This window comes from Osmia lignaria, chromosome 16, assembly GCF_051020975.1.
Source record: "Osmia lignaria lignaria isolate PbOS001 chromosome 16, iyOsmLign1, whole genome shotgun sequence".
In the NCBI taxonomy this organism is placed as follows: Eukaryota; Metazoa; Arthropoda; class Insecta; order Hymenoptera; family Megachilidae; genus Osmia; species Osmia lignaria.
Window position 1 is genome coordinate 2,777,452 of NC_135047.1, and position 18,192 is coordinate 2,795,643.

At 38.5% G+C, this 18,192-nt stretch overlaps 1 protein-coding gene across 3 annotated transcripts in view; it reads left to right on the top strand.

Moving 5' to 3' along the window:
• LOC117600812 (dystrophin, isoforms A/C/F/G/H) overlaps positions 1-18,192 on the top strand; it is a 346,950-nt gene that overhangs the window by 260,708 nt on the left and 68,050 nt on the right. For all 3 annotated transcript variants that reach the window (XM_034316725.2, XM_034316729.2, XM_076692879.1), the window contains one exon: positions 11,113-11,285. In XM_034316725.2, the coding sequence (XP_034172616.2) occupies positions 11,113-11,285 (173 nt within the window). The remainder of the gene's footprint in view (positions 1-11,112; positions 11,286-18,192) is intronic.

Sequence of the window (18,192 nt, forward strand, 5' to 3'; positions counted from 1 at the left end):
AAAAATGCAGAAGGGACAATATGCAGTTGGTTATGAAGAACCGTGTCCCTAAGTTAAAATATTGAACTACCTGCTGGTCCGTCATATTTTACAATTCTTTCCTCGAATGTTTTCATTAAAACGCTTCGCGTATCCTCGCTTTCTGCATATTCAACAGCTCGAATTCCTCTCCACGTAGGAACTGAAAACTGTGCAGGTATCGCGCAACCCGTTAACACCCTGCTCGCAATAAATCCTCGAATTAACGTTTACGACGGGTCGAAAGCTCGAGCAATGATATGCCCGTCGCTACCTGCTAAAATCGCACGCGTTTCGAAACGATCCTAATCGGAAATAGGAAATCGTGACACCTCGGTGGAGGTTCGATTTTCGAGTAAAAGAACATTTTCAGTTTCGTTCTCTTTGACTTATCAACCCTCGGTCCTTTTAATTTCTTCCGAAGATTCAAGTTTCATCGAGCTTTTAATCTGTTATTTTTCCTTAAGAGCTTCTAATTCCCTTCTCGTCGCTTGTACAGCGCTCGACTGCCACAAGCCTTCCAATTTCTTTGCCTCTTCTAATTTCGCTAATGATCTTGGAGCGCCTTTTAATTGTCCCCTTTTTCATTCCCTGACAAAGTATATTCTTTGAAAAATTATTTGTCTTCGTCGTTGGATATGACGTAGTGAAGATTCTGAATTAATAATTAGCCGGATGCTCGTCTAACGCGGCAATTAGTCAGAAAGGTGACTCGATCTTGGATTTCGGTGATAACGAGGGAAACCGTGTGGTCGAATATGTTTTCCCGAGTAGTCGGAAGGAAATTGAGCCGGATTTTCGTCGACTCGCCAGTTTCCTCGAGATTCTCCAATAACATTTGCATACTTTCCGCAGGACCACCTACGTGGCAAGAGTTTGTTAAGCTCGAAGGGGGCTCGTATTTTCGAGACGCGACATTATTAGAGCCAGCCGATGCGAGGGAGAAACGGCTAGGAGGCTCGGCTATCGAGCGGAATCCCTTTCTCGAGGGCTTGTCGTACGCAGCCGCGATTTTTACGAGTGGCTGGATGAGATGGACGTGAGACGTTCCGGAAATTGACGAAATCGTAAAACGAGCTCCCCCGTGGATCGTAAAACTGAAATCCCGACGGAGATCGTTCGCTTGTCGACGAAGAAAGTGTTGAGCGTCGATCACGTTCATGAACCGATCTAATGGCTCTCTAAAATCGTATCGAACAGAAAAAACACTTTCGAACTTTAATGGAAAGTATCTTGAATCCTACTGGTCAATGATACGTAATCCTAGTGCTTCGAACACCACCCCTTTCTCGTTTATTGACCATCAAAATCATGTTACTTTTGTGTCTGTTCTATTGTAACTAATACTGTGCACTTTTCTAATGATTTTGTTCATTGGAATGTTTCACAGATAAATGAATACTAAAACCCTTTAAATTTTCAAGAAGTAGATTCTTTTCTAAATTAATGACTGATTAATAATAAGAATAGGTAACTTTCAAATTAAAACCTTACACAAATTAATTACTTCCAATTAATTATTAATTTTTAATTTCAAGCTTTCAATTTGATATCTTATATGAGTTTCATATTTTTCTATTGTTTTACAAGACTCGAGAGATTTATAAATATTCTGGAAATGTTTCTCTGAACTGTTGTTTGTTTTTTAGTATTTTCTTTTTGTCAAAGCTTCACGTTTCATTGTCGAAGCAAACACGTTCGGTGTACTTTTTCGGTTGGAAACAGGAAATTTGATTTTGAAGGTATGGCCTCGAGTTTCCCGAGTCACTTGATCGGGCTTTAGTCGACATTTCCTCGAGCTTTGTCGACTTTCCTTGGTGAAACTTTTCCAAGGACCTTGGCTACGATTCCGGAGATATCCTGTGCATGCGGTCGGTAGTAGACGGTATCCTGAGTTTCATCTCCTAGAGGAAGTTTCATATCCGATATAGACATGTTTCGTGCTAACGCCTTTCGCAGATTCACCCTTGCACCCCTACGAAAATCGATGTTCTTATAGGGTAGCTGATATATATCATATCAAAGGATGAGCAGAATTTCTCTGAAAATTCGTTTTAAATTTTATACTACTTCTTCAGATATTATTTTTCTCATGCAAGAATTTAACAGCATAATTTCAATTGAAGTATAATTATACTTTCATAGGTTTGTGTCACAATTGACCCCGAAATAAGACCAATAATAAAGAAAATTAGAGTAGAATATCAGTATTTTCATTAAGATTATTATTTTTATCACAGAATTTATTTTAAAAGAAAGTTACTTTGTTCAAAATTATTTCTTCCTAAAACTAAACTTGATTTCCAGGATTTTGTATTTAACCGAACCATGAGATAGTTAGATTTTGATCGCCAATGGGGATGAAGCCTGAACGTAGCGATGACTGCTGCGGTGCTCTCTAATCGTCCGCAAGCCGCTTAACCAAACTCCCCTCTCGTATCACCCTCTTTCAGTAACATTACGACGGTGGTTGGTACACCAATTTCTCCATCAGAGCTTCAACCACTGGCATTAACGACCCCCTTGATTTTCTTAGCAATTAGCAATTAAATTTTCTAAGGAGGAGAAAATTTCATTTTTCTCATCGTGACAGGTGCTTAGGTAACCATGAAATCATTCTCGTTGATAATAAACCTTTTGCAGGAGAAATCTTTCTCCATGAAGAAAGTGATAGCTAGACTCACGATACTTTCGCAATCGTTTCTGGCACTTGTCGCGAAAGTTCAGCCACGTGTTTTCGACAGAAGACAAACGACAGCGCTTCTTCCGGCCGGTGCCGCGTCGACGTACATTTCAAGCGTCGCCCTGACATTTAGATGATATTAAAATGAAATTTTCTCCGCTGCTGTCCCTGCTTACCGTGAGACTCGTTTCAGTTTTTGACGCGCGGCCCGGCTGGCTGCTGGCTGGTTTGCTCGCTGGCCCGAAAGCGCTCGAGACGAGAGGAAATAGTGCCGAACCGGTGGACGCCGTTAATGGGTTCCGTCGACGAGCCGTAGCTTTTCGTTCACGTCGACGGGAAAAAACACAGAACGAACGACGCGCGTCTGACAGTTCTAGGGAAACAACGCGGCCAGAGAATTCGAAGCTGAAATATGTATCAGTGATTTCTAATCTTGATCCATATTTTATTAGCATTTTGAATGACTACAAAAAATGTTAAATGATTATGTAGAATTCGATGAATATTCAATTTTGAAAAAATAATGATGAGAATCTTCATAAATGAGATTTTTTAGGGAAATATATAGAGTGTTCCATGTGATTGTTAGAGCGCAAACAGGGGAGGAATCTGCATCGTTGAGGATTGAACTTAAGTCCCTTCACAAGTTTTCGTTCTCGCCTCGAGAGAAAACTTTCTCCTCGTTGAATCCGTATGGAGAGAAAAAAAAGGAAAAGAGACCCTTCAAACTCGTTTGAAAGTACGACATTCACTTTGCATTTCATTCCGGAAATTGTTATCAATCTAAAGAGGACGCTGTGCCTTATGCTTCTGAAAATTTTCACAAATTTGCTGGAACTTCTTTCGCGGAAATATTCGATTTGCTGGAGAAACGACCTTCTAATTTTGAATCGAGCGATTGTCACAAGTTTTCTCATAAAAAGGTACAATTTAAAAAAATGTGATTATATTTTAGGGGTAAAAGAAATTTTTTAAAAACAGCTGGCACAGGGATGCTATTAAAATTTTACAGTGTAATTCGTTCAGTTTCTTTAAAGATCGTTAAATTAGTTTATTTTTTCATGCATTTCTCTGGTATTTCTACTTTATATCTTTCCCTGATCTCGTAGCACCGCATGGTACTTGGCTTAGCAACACGATAAGCAGGTAGGATTTTAAATTCACGAGAAATGCAAGATACCGTTCATTCTTCGAGCCTCCAATGTTTTATTCAAATTTCATCTCGCTTTTTACTGCCACTAAAACAGTTCCTTTTAACAGTTAACCAAATCCTCTTGCTCCTGATTCATAACTAAGATTTACAACAATACTTGTGCATTCTGTAATAAAAGTGCATATCATAAAAAGAAAATATCAAACTTTGCAAAGCTTCGTATTAAACGAAGATAAATATCAAAATTTAATCAACGAGTACATTATTAATAGCAAAAATAATTTCACAAAATTCTCAAAGTTATTTAGATAATAAAAATTACTTTTCACTTGGAATTACAAAGAAATTTGTAAAATGATAATTACTAGGTTCATGTATCCGTCGTTAACTGATAACAAACAAATAAATCCGTCTACAGTGTGAATTTTCAAGCGAGCAAATATATCCGTCGAGGGTGGTCGAAGGAAATCGAATAATAGAAAACGAGAGGTCCTTTCTCACCTCGGCAGGGGTGAAATTATTTGCGGTTCATCGGGACACGGTGACGTAGTCAGGGTGGTGTTTTACAAATCCGGCTCGTTACTTACCACAAGCTGTTCGTCGTCATGCATTATTCATCCCCGTGGCCCGTTTCCGCGCCTCGTATATTTTATTTCGATCGTCCCACCGAGCTCACTCGCCCCTCCTCCTTTCAATCAGCCCCAAGTCGATGGCTCGGTTTCTAATCCGACAGAATGCGCCTCGATTCCTATCCCGGAGTCACATTTTACCCGGCTCAGAAGAACCAGAGGGTAGACACGCGTCATTGATTTCGTAACAAGATAGAGGACGACCACCCTTCTGACTGCCGTTTGTCCAACCCCTTTGAGGATAAAGGGGATAAATTTTCTTGAAGGTAGCCGGAGCACACGGTAACAATAGGATCCCCGACGTGGTTCTGACATGATGTATTCGATGGAATTTGTACGAAACTAATCGTTTTTCGTTACTGCTTTTTATTAAGAATTCAACCTAATGGACATTATTTGTTAGCTGGTTTTTTTTTTTTTAAGGAGAATTGGTTCGGATAGTATTTGTTGATGCCTCCAGAGGTAAACCTTTCTCTGACAGAACAAATGGAATTTCAAGTTGCTGGCTCGTTCAATCCTTTCGAGGATAAGGGGGTAATTTTTCTTGGAAGAATTGGATCTTCTCTAACAATGAAATCGACGTGCATTTGACGTCGCGGTGCTATCGATAAAACTTGTACAAACCGATCGTTTATCGTCCGATGGAATCGAACGTCACTATTATCGAAATATTTTTTTTAACCTTTCCATTCATAATAGTATTAATTTTCAAACAGAAATTTTACAACTTTTTCCATTCTCCACTCTAAAGTTTCATTCGTACAATTCATTTTCCTAAATTAATTATTCGTTTTATTTAATTTTACCGGAGAACGTGAAATAAAAGACTGTAATCACGAACACAAATCTCCATAAAATTACAAGCTTCATTACCGCGAAATTTCACCAGAGAAGTGACAATCGCGTGGAAATTCGTTGAATGCGAACCCAGCTTTCATTAAACGTGTAAATTTACAGAGTCGGGACGTTTCGTATTATCTCGACTTCACTTTCGTGTAACCTCCTGTAACATCGTTGGGATTAGAATGAAACGGACGCGTAGCTGAGATGGTCGAACTGATTTTTCGTCTGTATATTTCGTCAGGAAATCTGGTTGCACGTGTCGGTTACAGAGAAGAATTACCTCGGGGTCATTCAGACATTCCGTTTCGGTAGTGGCCTCATTAGCGGCAGTGTTTAAAATGCTGTTTGCCGGTTAATCGCGACACGTGTCCCAGCATTTTTCCGCTCGCATCCGTGTCGGTACGAAATCCCAGCACGTGTCAACCGTACAAACAACCGTTTCGTGTACAAGCTCGTTAATGGTGATCGATAATTCGCGGAAGTTTGCATGCAGCTGGTGCGGTGATCGCGTTAAAAACACGGTTAATCGAAGGCCGGTTGCGGCTGAGACCGTAAACGACTATCACGAAGGACAGAAATGTGTGCTGTGGTGATGCGAGAAAACGTGGAAAGAAAAATGAGCGAAGACAGTGGAGGATATTTATACGCGTGTTTGTCGAGCGTCGAAGCGTCGAGGGTGAAAAGGTAAAATTTAAGAAAGCTGGACGAAAGATTGAATCGAGGCTCGAACGGTGGGGTGATGAGGGAACTTCCGTGTACGTAATTACGGTGGATTATCGTGAAAGTGTACGCAAAGGGGGCACTTGGCCCGGGGGGCGTGCCACCCTTCAGGGGAACCCCCCTCGGGGTGCTAGAAACAGACCGGACGATGCAAGATACATCTATATTTCGTACATGCTGCTGGCGGAGCTTCATCTCTTCGAACAGGTAAACCTGTAGCTGATACTTCGTTTCATTTATCAGGGTAATTATGGGGAATAAAGATAATTAGACAATCAAGTAACGTTTAAGATCAATTAGAATCTAATCTAATTTCTATAATTTCTCTTTTTTCCATAAACTGTGTAACCAAGCTCTTAAAAATTTCAAATTTCCTTCTTTCTGATCTGGAAAAATTATTTATACAGTCGTTTCGGTGTTAAGAATAGCTTGAGAAATCTTTAATGCAAATGCGGGTAGAATAGAAAATTACAGAAGGAAGAAGTGCTCCTTGACGCCAATGTAAATGCAACAGCAATTTTTCAGAAGCTTCAAGACTGTTCTTGACAAAGTGTTAAGAACCTCTCCGTTCCAAGTGAATCCCTTTTGGCACGTATTTTCCATAGATCACGTAAATTCGCTGGCTTTGTTCCCGCAGGAGGGAATCCAGCGGATGTCGGCAACGAGTAGAATCGTCGCGAAATCTTCGTATACCAAAGGGTAATCGGTAATTAGAAATTCTCGATGGTATGCGCGTCGTCTACGATCGCGTAAGTGTCAGACATTGATTAAGCTTGACATCGTCGATTAAACGCGTCACGCGGAACAAGCGAGCTCTTCTGAAAGACGGAACCCTTTGAATTATGTTGATCCTTTCTAAAGAGAAGAGATCCTTTCTTAAAATTGTTATTATTTCAAATGAAATTCATCTCAGGAATGGACGACCGAATTGAATTAAAGAAGATACAATAATTCTTGACACTCGTGCCATTTCTTTATATTTATAGGAAGATTTTTCATTAATTTTTAACTTGATTTCCATAGCTCTTCGTATATTAACTTAAAGTTTGAAATATTTGTAAAATTTTCACTCGGGTATCTGGAAAATTATGCGTACGTGACTTGGAATTCATTTAGCAGTGTGGTTTTCGAGTTAAAGAATAATTAAAAACTTTGTTCTGATGAAAATTATTTTAATTGAATAAATATTATAAATTCAAGAGAATTACAGATAACGTTATGCATATTTACATATTATTGTTATTTTCTTGCTTACAAACACGTTTTAATGCCACTTTTGTATATGTTTTCTTACCATCAACCCTTAAACATTCGAAACCAATACAAAGTTGAATTTGTAATTAAGAATGCTATTGTTGTATCTGCAAAAGTTTCCCAAGTGCGATATTAATCCATCAATAATTTAATTAACTAACGAAGTTATGTATCCGTTTCATTTGGGAATAACGAAACTCGTTACGTGTACGCGATGATAAATGAGGGAATATAATTCGCGAGACGCTGGTAACTGGATTTTCCTTTGGCAATTGCGTATACCATGTGTACGGAATATTATTAGGAGCTGGAACGCTGGGTAATAAAGCGGTCTACGCCTAGAAGACGTAATATTACGTCCTTAGCGAGCAGAGCGGCACGAAAACGCGCATTATGCCTCCGGGCAAAGCTGAACTTCGATTTGAATCGGAACACTGCACGAACGCCCGCGGAATTGATTTAATTGACCCTGTTTGCGAGAAACCGTCGGGAATAATCGAATGTGTTATGAATCGACGATACCGAACCGATAATTTGGAATAAAAATAACAGTAAAATTGAAGCGATCAAATCGTCTGATTGAATCGATACGGGCTCTAATATTTTAATTTAAAACCATTTGCTTTATCAATTAATCACACGCAAGCAATTATTTCATTTGAATTCTAAAGGAGACACGCGAATTCTGCGTTACTATGGGAACAAAAGTCTCACGTGATGGGGACCACCCCATCTAGGGGGTGACAGTTCTAACTCCGCAGTTTGTGAAGGACCATCGCGTGCGTAATTTCGTTAAATATCAATCGTAGCAGAATTGCGTATATTAAAGTTTGTTCTTTTTCTTTAAGAAATACAGTGAAGCAATAATGAGAAACAGAAGTGTAAGTTGATTATAATTTTATTTAAAATTTTCCAGTAAAAAGTCATTATTAATTTTGTAACGAAACGAAGCTAATAAGACTAAACAATTTGAAAATATCTTTATTTTTCGCGAAAGCTTATTTTTGTTTCATACACCCTGTACGTGCACCGCGAATAAAATCGTCCGTCGAGATTTAGCAATTCCCAGCAACGATGCTTCCCAATTTTTCTCTAAAATGAAATGAAAAAAGAAAGTGGTATAAAAGGAGGGAAAAAGGCAACGAGTAGCCGATTCGGGACGCAGCATCGATAACGTGCAATTTGCCTAATTGCGCCACGGTCACCGCGATAAGAAGCACGAGCATCGGGGACTAGATAAAAACGCTTCACTTTTTGCTCTTTTTACATCGAATTTCCTCTGAACGCTTCTTTCCCCGTTACTTTGGCTCACCTGCATCACTTCACGGTTACCCATTATCCGGAAAATTTAATCTGCATTGAAAGCAGGCCGTTAAGACCGTGCATCGATCAGTATTCAATAATTTATTGCTTAGATCTGAAAATTTGTTGAAAAGTATTTTTTGATATCTCAATGTTTTTTTAACTTGTCGGGATATCTACGTTGAAAAAGAGACTGTACAACCTTTCTAGAACCGCAGAGATTTGCTTTTTAAATTGTCGCGCTATACTGTTCCAATTAAACGCCACCGATTCGGCTTTTCAACGAGAATTCCGACGGAAAGCGTTTTGATGGATGTACTGAAGCTTTTGAGGCAGGTGTTTTGCATCGTTGCACAACACGCGTCACAATATTTGCCCTCTGTATTTACTACGCTTATACAGGTTAATCCACGAAAAGCGAGGATATTTTTAATAAGTTACACTGTCACTTTTATCTTAAAAAATCTTTATTTACCTTCATATTTTACAAATTATTTAATCTTCATAAAAGAATAATCATACGATACATATCATTGTCTTAGTAATTTTTAAAACTATTATTACAATTCAGATTTCTTTAAATTAAAAAAGAAAAATCTCTTCTTCCAAGTAACAAATCTTCATCTCCATTGAAATATTATTTCCTTTCAAAATTTCATCGAAGTTGTAGTCGACATTTCGTGATTCATCAATCAAGTCTCTATAATCCATCCACAACAACAAGGCGAGCGAACTGTTTACATCCTCGCTCTAATCCTCTAATCTCTTAGGTCGCGTGTTGCAACGATCATTGTCTATACAGGCCTCGAACTGTGAGGATCGTCGACACAGTACAACAAAAATATTTCGTGGTCTCTCAAAATCGTTCTATCGTGTGTGTCAAAAATCGAGCAAGTATAAAACAGTCGTAACCGATGAGAAAGTGGCAGTCGCCATCGGATTAAGGGTGGTGGCCGGTGCAACGAGAAATATGAAGTACACAGGTGAATCTGGTGTATTCAATTCTGGAACGACTTTCAATCCGTGCTTCCGTGAATTATAGAAGTTAACATCCGCGTCGGGGCAAGAAAAGCTGTTGAATTACTATCTGTTTCCGCGGCAGAGAAACTCTATAGCCGAATTGCACGTGCAGTGGTTGTTTTGGGGATAAAAACACAAGCTTCTAGCTTCGGATTGAGATAATGCAAGTACTATTTTACAATTGTTTTATGTTATCAAATCTTGTCAACCTTTATACGTTTGGAAATCGGTTATTGTTTCCTGTAATTAATCAATCATTTTGTATTCATAATTTTAATGAAGTGATTATATGGTCATTTTTAATAGACCTTGTGCTTTAAATTGATATGATATAGTTATTATTTAATAGAACTTTTATATCATCAATTTACACCAAATTTTCTGTCCTTTCAAAATCAGTCGTTGTTTGTTATAATTAGCAATTAACAAATTTATATGAATTATAATAATAGAATGCGTATGTGGTTATTTTCAGTAAACTTTGAACTTTAAATTAATATAACTGAAACCCTATTTCATGATACTTTTATGTCATGAAATCTTGTCAGACTTGTGATGTCTCGAAATGGATAGTGTAAAGCTATCTACCTGTCAGATATGCATTTCCCTGCCACCATAAATGGCTGGGGATTTAAATTCATCATATCCTATGAAACCGGCGTGTATAAACGATTTATTGAGGAGATGTAATACCAGTTTATGTTGATCCGTGGGAATTGAATTTTCGGTAGTTGAACTAGAGGAAAACCGTGGTGAAATGGGAAACGAGCAAGGTAACAGCATGATACACGAAGGCGGCTACGAATATTTCTTAATTCACTTGCATCCTGGTCAATTTATTTTCATTGGACGTCCGACGGCGCACGTCAACACCGGACTCGGCAGGCGCCGATGTACACCGGAAGCGTGCATAAATCACTTCTGCCCAAACGTTCGCCGCAATTCACGTCATCGCGATGACAGAATATTGCGAATGTCTTCTCCGCGTTGAGCGAATATTTTCGTTGAGAAAATTCGCTGAAAATATTGCCGGAATTCTTGAAATTCCACCCCTGCCGTATGGCGCCGTGGGACAACAATGTTTCTCCGCGCAATAACGTCGTCCACTGGTAGCGAAATATTTTTAATGTGTTTTATCCAAGCATCGCGTAGAAATTTCAAATGATTTACCATAACATAACATTGACGGTATATTAATTTGAATATTAAGGTTTGATGAAAATGATCAGTTAAATGCAGATTTTGTAATACCGGAACAATATTTACTTATTAATGCTTGAAATTTCGTATTATCCATACACATTAATTTTCATGCCTGACCGAAAGTTTTAACTTTATGAACGACCGCGATGCAATTAGTGTTTTGCTTTTATCGATAATTCAGATACCATTAATTTAATACATCAAACTTTGTAACGTAATTTTAATAATGTTGTAATAATTTTTTTTTTCGAATCTCAAATTAACATATGTTATTATTTTTGTTGCAGGATCTTCAGTCGGAGATCGAAACACACCGGGACGTTTATGCATCCCTGAATGGTACAGGGCGGAAGTTGTTAAGCTCCCTTGCCAGCCAGGATGATGCTGTTATGCTACAACGACGACTGGATGAAATGAACCAGAGATGGCATCACTTGAAAGCGAAGAGTATGGCAATAAGGTAAGTGAAACTTCTACCCTCATCTCTAAGGGTGTGTATAAAGCCTAAGTTTCTAATATCTAATGATCTAAGTAGGTCAAATACGTTCGGTCTTCCGAGATTATCTCACAGCATAAAAATTTAGAAATTCATGAAATTTTAAGTATTCTGCAAACTATTTCGAAATCACAGAAATCCCAACATTTCTTTGTCGTAAGATACTTTCAAGAATCCAATTTATTTCCAAGAAGAATCCTTAAACCGTCCAGACCCGACATTCTCGGGTTCTCGCCCATCTCTACCCTTTTCCCTCCGTTTTTCTTCGGTAACGGTGCATTTCTCTATCCTCTCTGTTTTTCTATTTTCTTTTTTTTTTTTTTTTTTCGAAAACCCAATTAGTGATCGCGGTGAGAACGACGACAGGTGGAGCGTTGAAGTTTTTCAGCTCCTGTAAGCGGTAACAGGTGCGCCGTTTCGAGGCAGACATTTCATTTTGCGTGCGCGCCAGCGAAAAGTGGCTGCCGAGAATTCAGAAGAATGAATTACGCGAGATAAGTTGAAACGGCGGGGGCAGGGGTGAGAATAGAGGGATGAAAACGGGATAAAAATTGGAAACGGGATTTCGGAGAAATATAATCTTGGGGAAACGAGGAAAAAATGAGGGAGAGAGCGTTAAAGGGAAAAGAAAGTAGGTGGCTAGAAAATAAGGTGTGGAGATGAAAAGAAAAGAAAAGGGGAAGGAAGGGTGGTACGGGTAGAATCTGATGTTGGAAATGAGAGGAGGAGAGGGATGAAATGTGGTAGGAAAGGAAACAGAAGGAAATAACCGCGAACGACTTTGATTTTGAAATATTACCGAGCTTTAGCGATCGCCTGCAGCTATGGAGATTCATGTGTTGTATCGGCTGTGTGAATTCTCTATTTTCAGTCTTTTTTTTTTTATGAATTTTTCTTCATACAGAATAAAATTCTGTAAAATATAAGAACATCATTTATCGTTAGATTTCAGATTTTTTATTTTCTTATTAGTAGAATGCAGAAGGCAGAGAAATTAGTGATTAAAATCTTGTCATGAAAGGTTTTAATGCACCTCTGTTATAAAAATGCTATGAATCGAAAAGTGAGCAAAAGCGAACTTCACTTCACAAAGAATACAACCGCGCTTTATTTTCTCATTTTTTTTTTTCCATTGGAAGCTCGTGAATTTCCGAAAACTTCATTTCGAATTCTATTCCACGCGTTCGGATCGATTTATGAAGCCCTAGCATATTTGAAAAATGCATTAAACTGGTGTCAACTGGAGTGGCGCAAGGATGGTCGGTCGATTTACAAAAATCAGGGGAAAAATGGGAAAACGTGTCGCTATGTTACAGTGACTTTTAACGCGGATGGAATTCGAAATGAAACACGTGGCCGATTTTATTCCCGCGGTGTAAAACAGAGAATTAAAATGATTTAAGTTAATGTAAAAACAAAACTTTAACATCGATGAAACTTTTCCATTCTTTTATTTGTAAGTTTAAATTGGGATCGACTTGGTGTTAAATGCCAATAAAAAAATTCAATTGCAAAAATAATTAACACTCAACTCTAATAAGGAATTACATATATTACAAAATTAAAAATTTACATAGCATATTTGAATCTTTTTATTTTTCTAACATTCAGTCACTAAGTAACTAATTCTGAAAAAATCGAATATAATTTCTAAAAAGGATACTAAATCAAGGGGTTGAAATTCCATTATTGAAACCCAACCAGTAAATACTTCAGCTAAGAAAAAATTAGAAAATGGATATTCGTAAATCCATAAAACAACAAAACCTAAAATTATCCTGGGGGACAACATTGTCGTAACAATGGCTTTTGACGCGCGAACAATTCCAAAGATTTCCAAGCTGGGTGGAGGGTCAGGGGGTGTGCACACGCAGTAGGTTAACTATGAAGCTGGAAATTCTCAACGTGCCATTCTCCTTTGATAACATAGCAGTTATGCGTCGTGGTAATACCCTTCCTAAGCAGAAATTGTCGCCACGAAAGAGGGCGAGACGAAATCTTTGAGTACATTATGGTGGTTTACACGATCTTCCTGTAGACATTTCGCGATCAACCCACCTGGGATTTCCCATGAAACTTTGACTGACAAACTAGGGGGTTGCTTTGATATTAGTGCATCGAAAATCTACCCTTAGATCGCGTGGATTCGGTCGTTGAACCATTAATTCCTCTTGCTACCAACGACGTATATATACGTTCCCCGAAGACGAATAATTATTTACAAAAGACGTATATATACGTTCTCTTGAAATTTATCCACAATTCTTTTTTACTAATTACGAGAATATATTTCATACAAAGTTGCATTGTCCGATGGTTTAAATGCACTTTTCAAAAATATCAACATTACCCATCTTTTTTAAATTAACCCGACATGTTTTTATTACCATAGTATTCCAGTTCGTGAAAAAATAACATATTCTTCTGTTTCTTTGTGTATTACCCGTTCTTCTCTCGCTATATCCAGAAAAAGAGAACGTTCGGTAGTTTGTGAAATACTCTGGTGAAAAATTACCGCGCTGCTTTTTTCCAGCGTTCTGCGTTGAAGAACTCCATTCATCTTTCAATTCCCGAAAGATGGAAAAAGAAGGCTCAGAGTTCCTTGAAATCCGTCGATGAAAAATTACTACGGTGAACTGAAACGCGACGGGGAAACGTTCAGGAAATTCAGAATTCTATGTTCATATATTGTTCTCGCTTAATGCAATCAATTTTCCCTTTCTCCCATTTGTATGTGTCGACTGGTAACGAAATATTTATTAGCCGAAAGTCGAAGAAAAATTGTATTTTGTAACTGGCACGAATATAAATTCAATTTAATGAAAAGAAATTTTCAAAATTTGTTAAGATGACAATGATGATAGATGTATTCACGAACTTTCGTCGTTAATTTCACGTACCGTAACACGCGAATGTATTATGAAACACTATGTATACACTTTATATCGCGTGACTTATGTTTTCGAAAGGGAATCCTTTCTCGAGCAAGTTTCGCCGGCGTTTCCACAGGGCGTGCATAATCGGATTCATCCGGTGCAACTTGAAAGGAAACTTCTCTGTCTGAACAACCGCGCGAATTCTATGTGAAACTACGGTGGAAATTTTCGACGGAAGTTTAAGCGGTTCGACGGTGACCGGTCGAAAGTAAATCCCGATGTACCACCAGAGAGATCATACGTTTTCATCGCGAGTTATTTCCATCCCGGTTTCGCGTTTCAATCTCATCCGCGAGCTTTAATGAAGATCCCGCCTCTGTTTGGACAGAGATAACAGGAACGTCTATTTCGGAGAACTGTTGCTTCATCATAATGTTTTCCGAGTTTACAGACATTTGTATTTTATTAGAAAGCTCTTTGAAATTTCCTATTGAGATCCTCCGGACCGTGTACTCTGGAGAAATAGACGACACAAGGAGAGCACGGGGTTTTAATAATGTTTCGCAAACCGAAGTAAAAGATACCATCTTCCAAGAATTTGTCTCGTAAATAAAACTAGACTGTTCTCTTTAATCCGGCAACTTGAAAGGATTACACAAAGTTCACTCGGAGAAAAGGAAGTTTGCTTCAATTGCAGAATACGATTTTGTTCGGTGAAATAATGATCAGTGTAGTTTCGTTGTTTTATTTTCAAATTATAATTGAAGGACGCCAAGAATTTTCCATTTTTGTGGAAATTGAGAAAATTTGTTTAATTTACAAAATCACAGAGTATCTGATGCTGACTGTTACAGTGTTCGTAAATCCAACGTTTCGTAGCTACAAAAATTTTAGGACAAAAATTACAGTTTTCCACGAACGCGTACTTTTTATTTCCTAAACGAGCACGCTGGTATAAAAGTCTCAGCGTGATCCCGATAACGGGACATCTCTCTCCCGGGGCATTAATTTCAATCCCCGGATTTCAAAGTGTTCGTTGAAAGGGTTGGAATCGTTCTGTGGTTCGTGGAAGGACTCGAAAATTTAAGTAGCACCGATAAAGCGGAGTCAGCAACGGGTTAACCCGGATAGAGCCGAGCAATCAGTCTCCATTAATTAGTCCAAGCGCTGTCTCAAGCTCGTGGAGCTTGATTACCGGAAGAGAGTAGGGGGACACGGAGTAACCGAACGGAAGCGTTCCCTTTTCCTTTTATTCTCGTCATTTCAACTCTTTTTTTGCCCACCACGAGTGCTTCCATCTCTTCAAATGACGGCCATATTTATCAGAGACCATCTTCTTTACTTTTTCGTTGGCCAATTCTGACGATCTTCCGGGCTAGATTGGGCCACAAATACTATCGGAAACGCTGATCCCGATAATTCGAGCAGTGATCGTTTTTGGCACCGATTTTCAGGTCGATTCCGTTATTTCATTGGACAGAAGCTCGGTTGGCATGTATTTTAACCGGATGCTACCCTTTTCACTTTTGTTTAACTCCGAGGATTACCTTTTTAATGGGATGTCACGATGGGTTTGATCACCTAATAGAAAATACGTATCGGTTTTGCCCCTCTCGTTATCTCTTATTAACAGTTTTCTAATTAAGCGAGGATCGTATTGATTTCTGGGGGATGAATTGAGCTGCTCTTCAAAGGGAAGTTAAATGTATAATTTTCAAACGAAAGAGTGTAAAATTTAGGAAAAGAAATAATATAAAATACAAGATTAGAATAAATTAAGTTAATGGTCTAGGAACCGTATTCTTCTTATTTTTTTAACTCTTCGACTTTTTATAGTATGCAAAGGATATAAAAACTTCAGAAATATTTATATGTAAAATGTTGTCTGTCTATTCTGAAGTTGCAGAAGTTGTTAACAGTTCGAATTCTTTCTGTAAAAACTTTTAACTAGATTGCTCTCTGAAACTATCGGAGAATTCTCGAAAATATATTAACTTTCACGTCGAAGTAAAGATTTATCGGTAAACAACGATAGCCTGATTTCCATTTAAAGAATAATTCGGTTTAATTTCCTGGGCATTCAGGCAACAGCTTTCGTTCGCAGATGTCGTAACCTTTTTGCCGGTGCAACAGCTGTCTGCCGCTGTTGTTTGCCGTACGAATTACACAATCCTTTTCCTCTCTTATAGCGAAACTCGCTTGTTTCTAGAGTTTCGAACAAAGTACATTGTTACGAACAAACAAAGAATTGGTTGCTTGCTTTGGTACTTCCTCTCTTTCTCGAGTCGTAAACACCAACTCGTCAGCTAACTATGTTATTTTGTTTCGATCAGTGTCGGCCAGATAATGAATAAATATCAAAGGTAATAAAAGATACAACTTAATCCCATAATAATTTATAAATTCACAACCTTTACATCATTTTTCTATAAATTTTCTATGAAACAATCATTTTCGATCATTCAAATAATTAATCTTTTGTTACATTTAAATTAGCTTCTTCATCCCTTTGACTGGCAAGTTTCGAAAAATGAAATTCAAATTTATCAAACATTAAATAACATTTTTCACAGCACTGCATTTTTCTTTAATATGATCTAGGGGTGAAAACATAGAGGTTCTCTATCATCGTTAAAATATATCGTAGCCGGCTATCAACGGTTCGCTGTCGAATGTATAAAGTTCAACGTCGCGCGAACGGTACAATAAAAATCACAGAAACTTTATTCTTCGCTAGCGTGGACAGAGATTTATAACGAGAGCAGAGGGAACCATGACCGAGATAAAAATCGGCACAACGACTTTCATTGCGACGGATTTTCGCTGCAAACAGGATACCGGTAGCAGGTAAAATCAATAGCTGGAGCAATTAGTTACCGTGGCACGCACGCGAAAAGGGCAGTAGCTGCATCCGGTAGTCGGATACGCCGACCTTTCGGACTTGTTCAACATCCGGCCGCCGCTTTTTTTTTTTCTCTCTCCCAAACCTACTGCACAAGCTATTCGAAACGGAGTGAAAAAAAAAAAAATAAACGTCGGTGAACTCTACGAGAATTTGTACGAGCGAATTGGAAAATGGGGTCGGGGATGATTCAAGGGAGAAAATTTTGTATCGTGCTACTCCGCTGAATTCGGTTCATTAGTTGTTACACCTGTGCTTCTCATTGTTATCTACTTGCAGAAGTAGATAGTAGTGATTTTGGGAGAATATAAAAAAAAAAATAAGAAGAAAGTGTTGAATATAGATCTTTTTTTTAGGGGTAGTTGACACGTTATAATTATGATCGTTTTATCTTCTTAATTAAATTTTCCTCTTGCTATCTTCTGAAATTAGTATATGAATTTTAATGCCACCAGCTTGTCACATTGTTGAAGCTGCTGAAAATTTCATTACGTACCATTTTCTATTTTTCACAAATTTCATTTATTATTTTCATGAAAATTCAATGCTTTCATATTTTTATACGTATCTCATTATCGTAAGCGGTTCCATAACGTATGGCAGACGTATCAGAAAATAAAAAGAGATGATCACGAGAAACAAGAGGAGGCTGAAAGTCGAAGTGTTCGTCGGGCGAAGAGGATGATTTCTTCCGTGAAGACGGCGACGCACGGGTTGCAAAGGCGGTAAGCACGGTTGTTGGTCGGGAGCATGAATCGGGAGGAATAATTAAAGATGCCGCGGCACTCGTCAGCGAGTAGACGGTGCCATTACTCGCGACACGATTAGCGCACTCGCGCGTTCACGTGTCGCAAAGTTGGGCGCGAAGCGTTGCACGTCGAAGCGTAGGAATCATCGAAACTATAAAACACACGCGTTGTAGGTTGGTAGAGGGTCGCGTTTACGACGTACTTCTCTAGCAAAAGACTTCAAAGCTCGTTCCGCCCCGGCTGCGTTTCCTTTAACGTCATCTCCTCCCCGGCTCGTCGTGGAAATTGTTTTCGCGTGAAAGCGTCGCGACTTTTCCGGAAGCGATCGTTCGAAGATTCGTTTC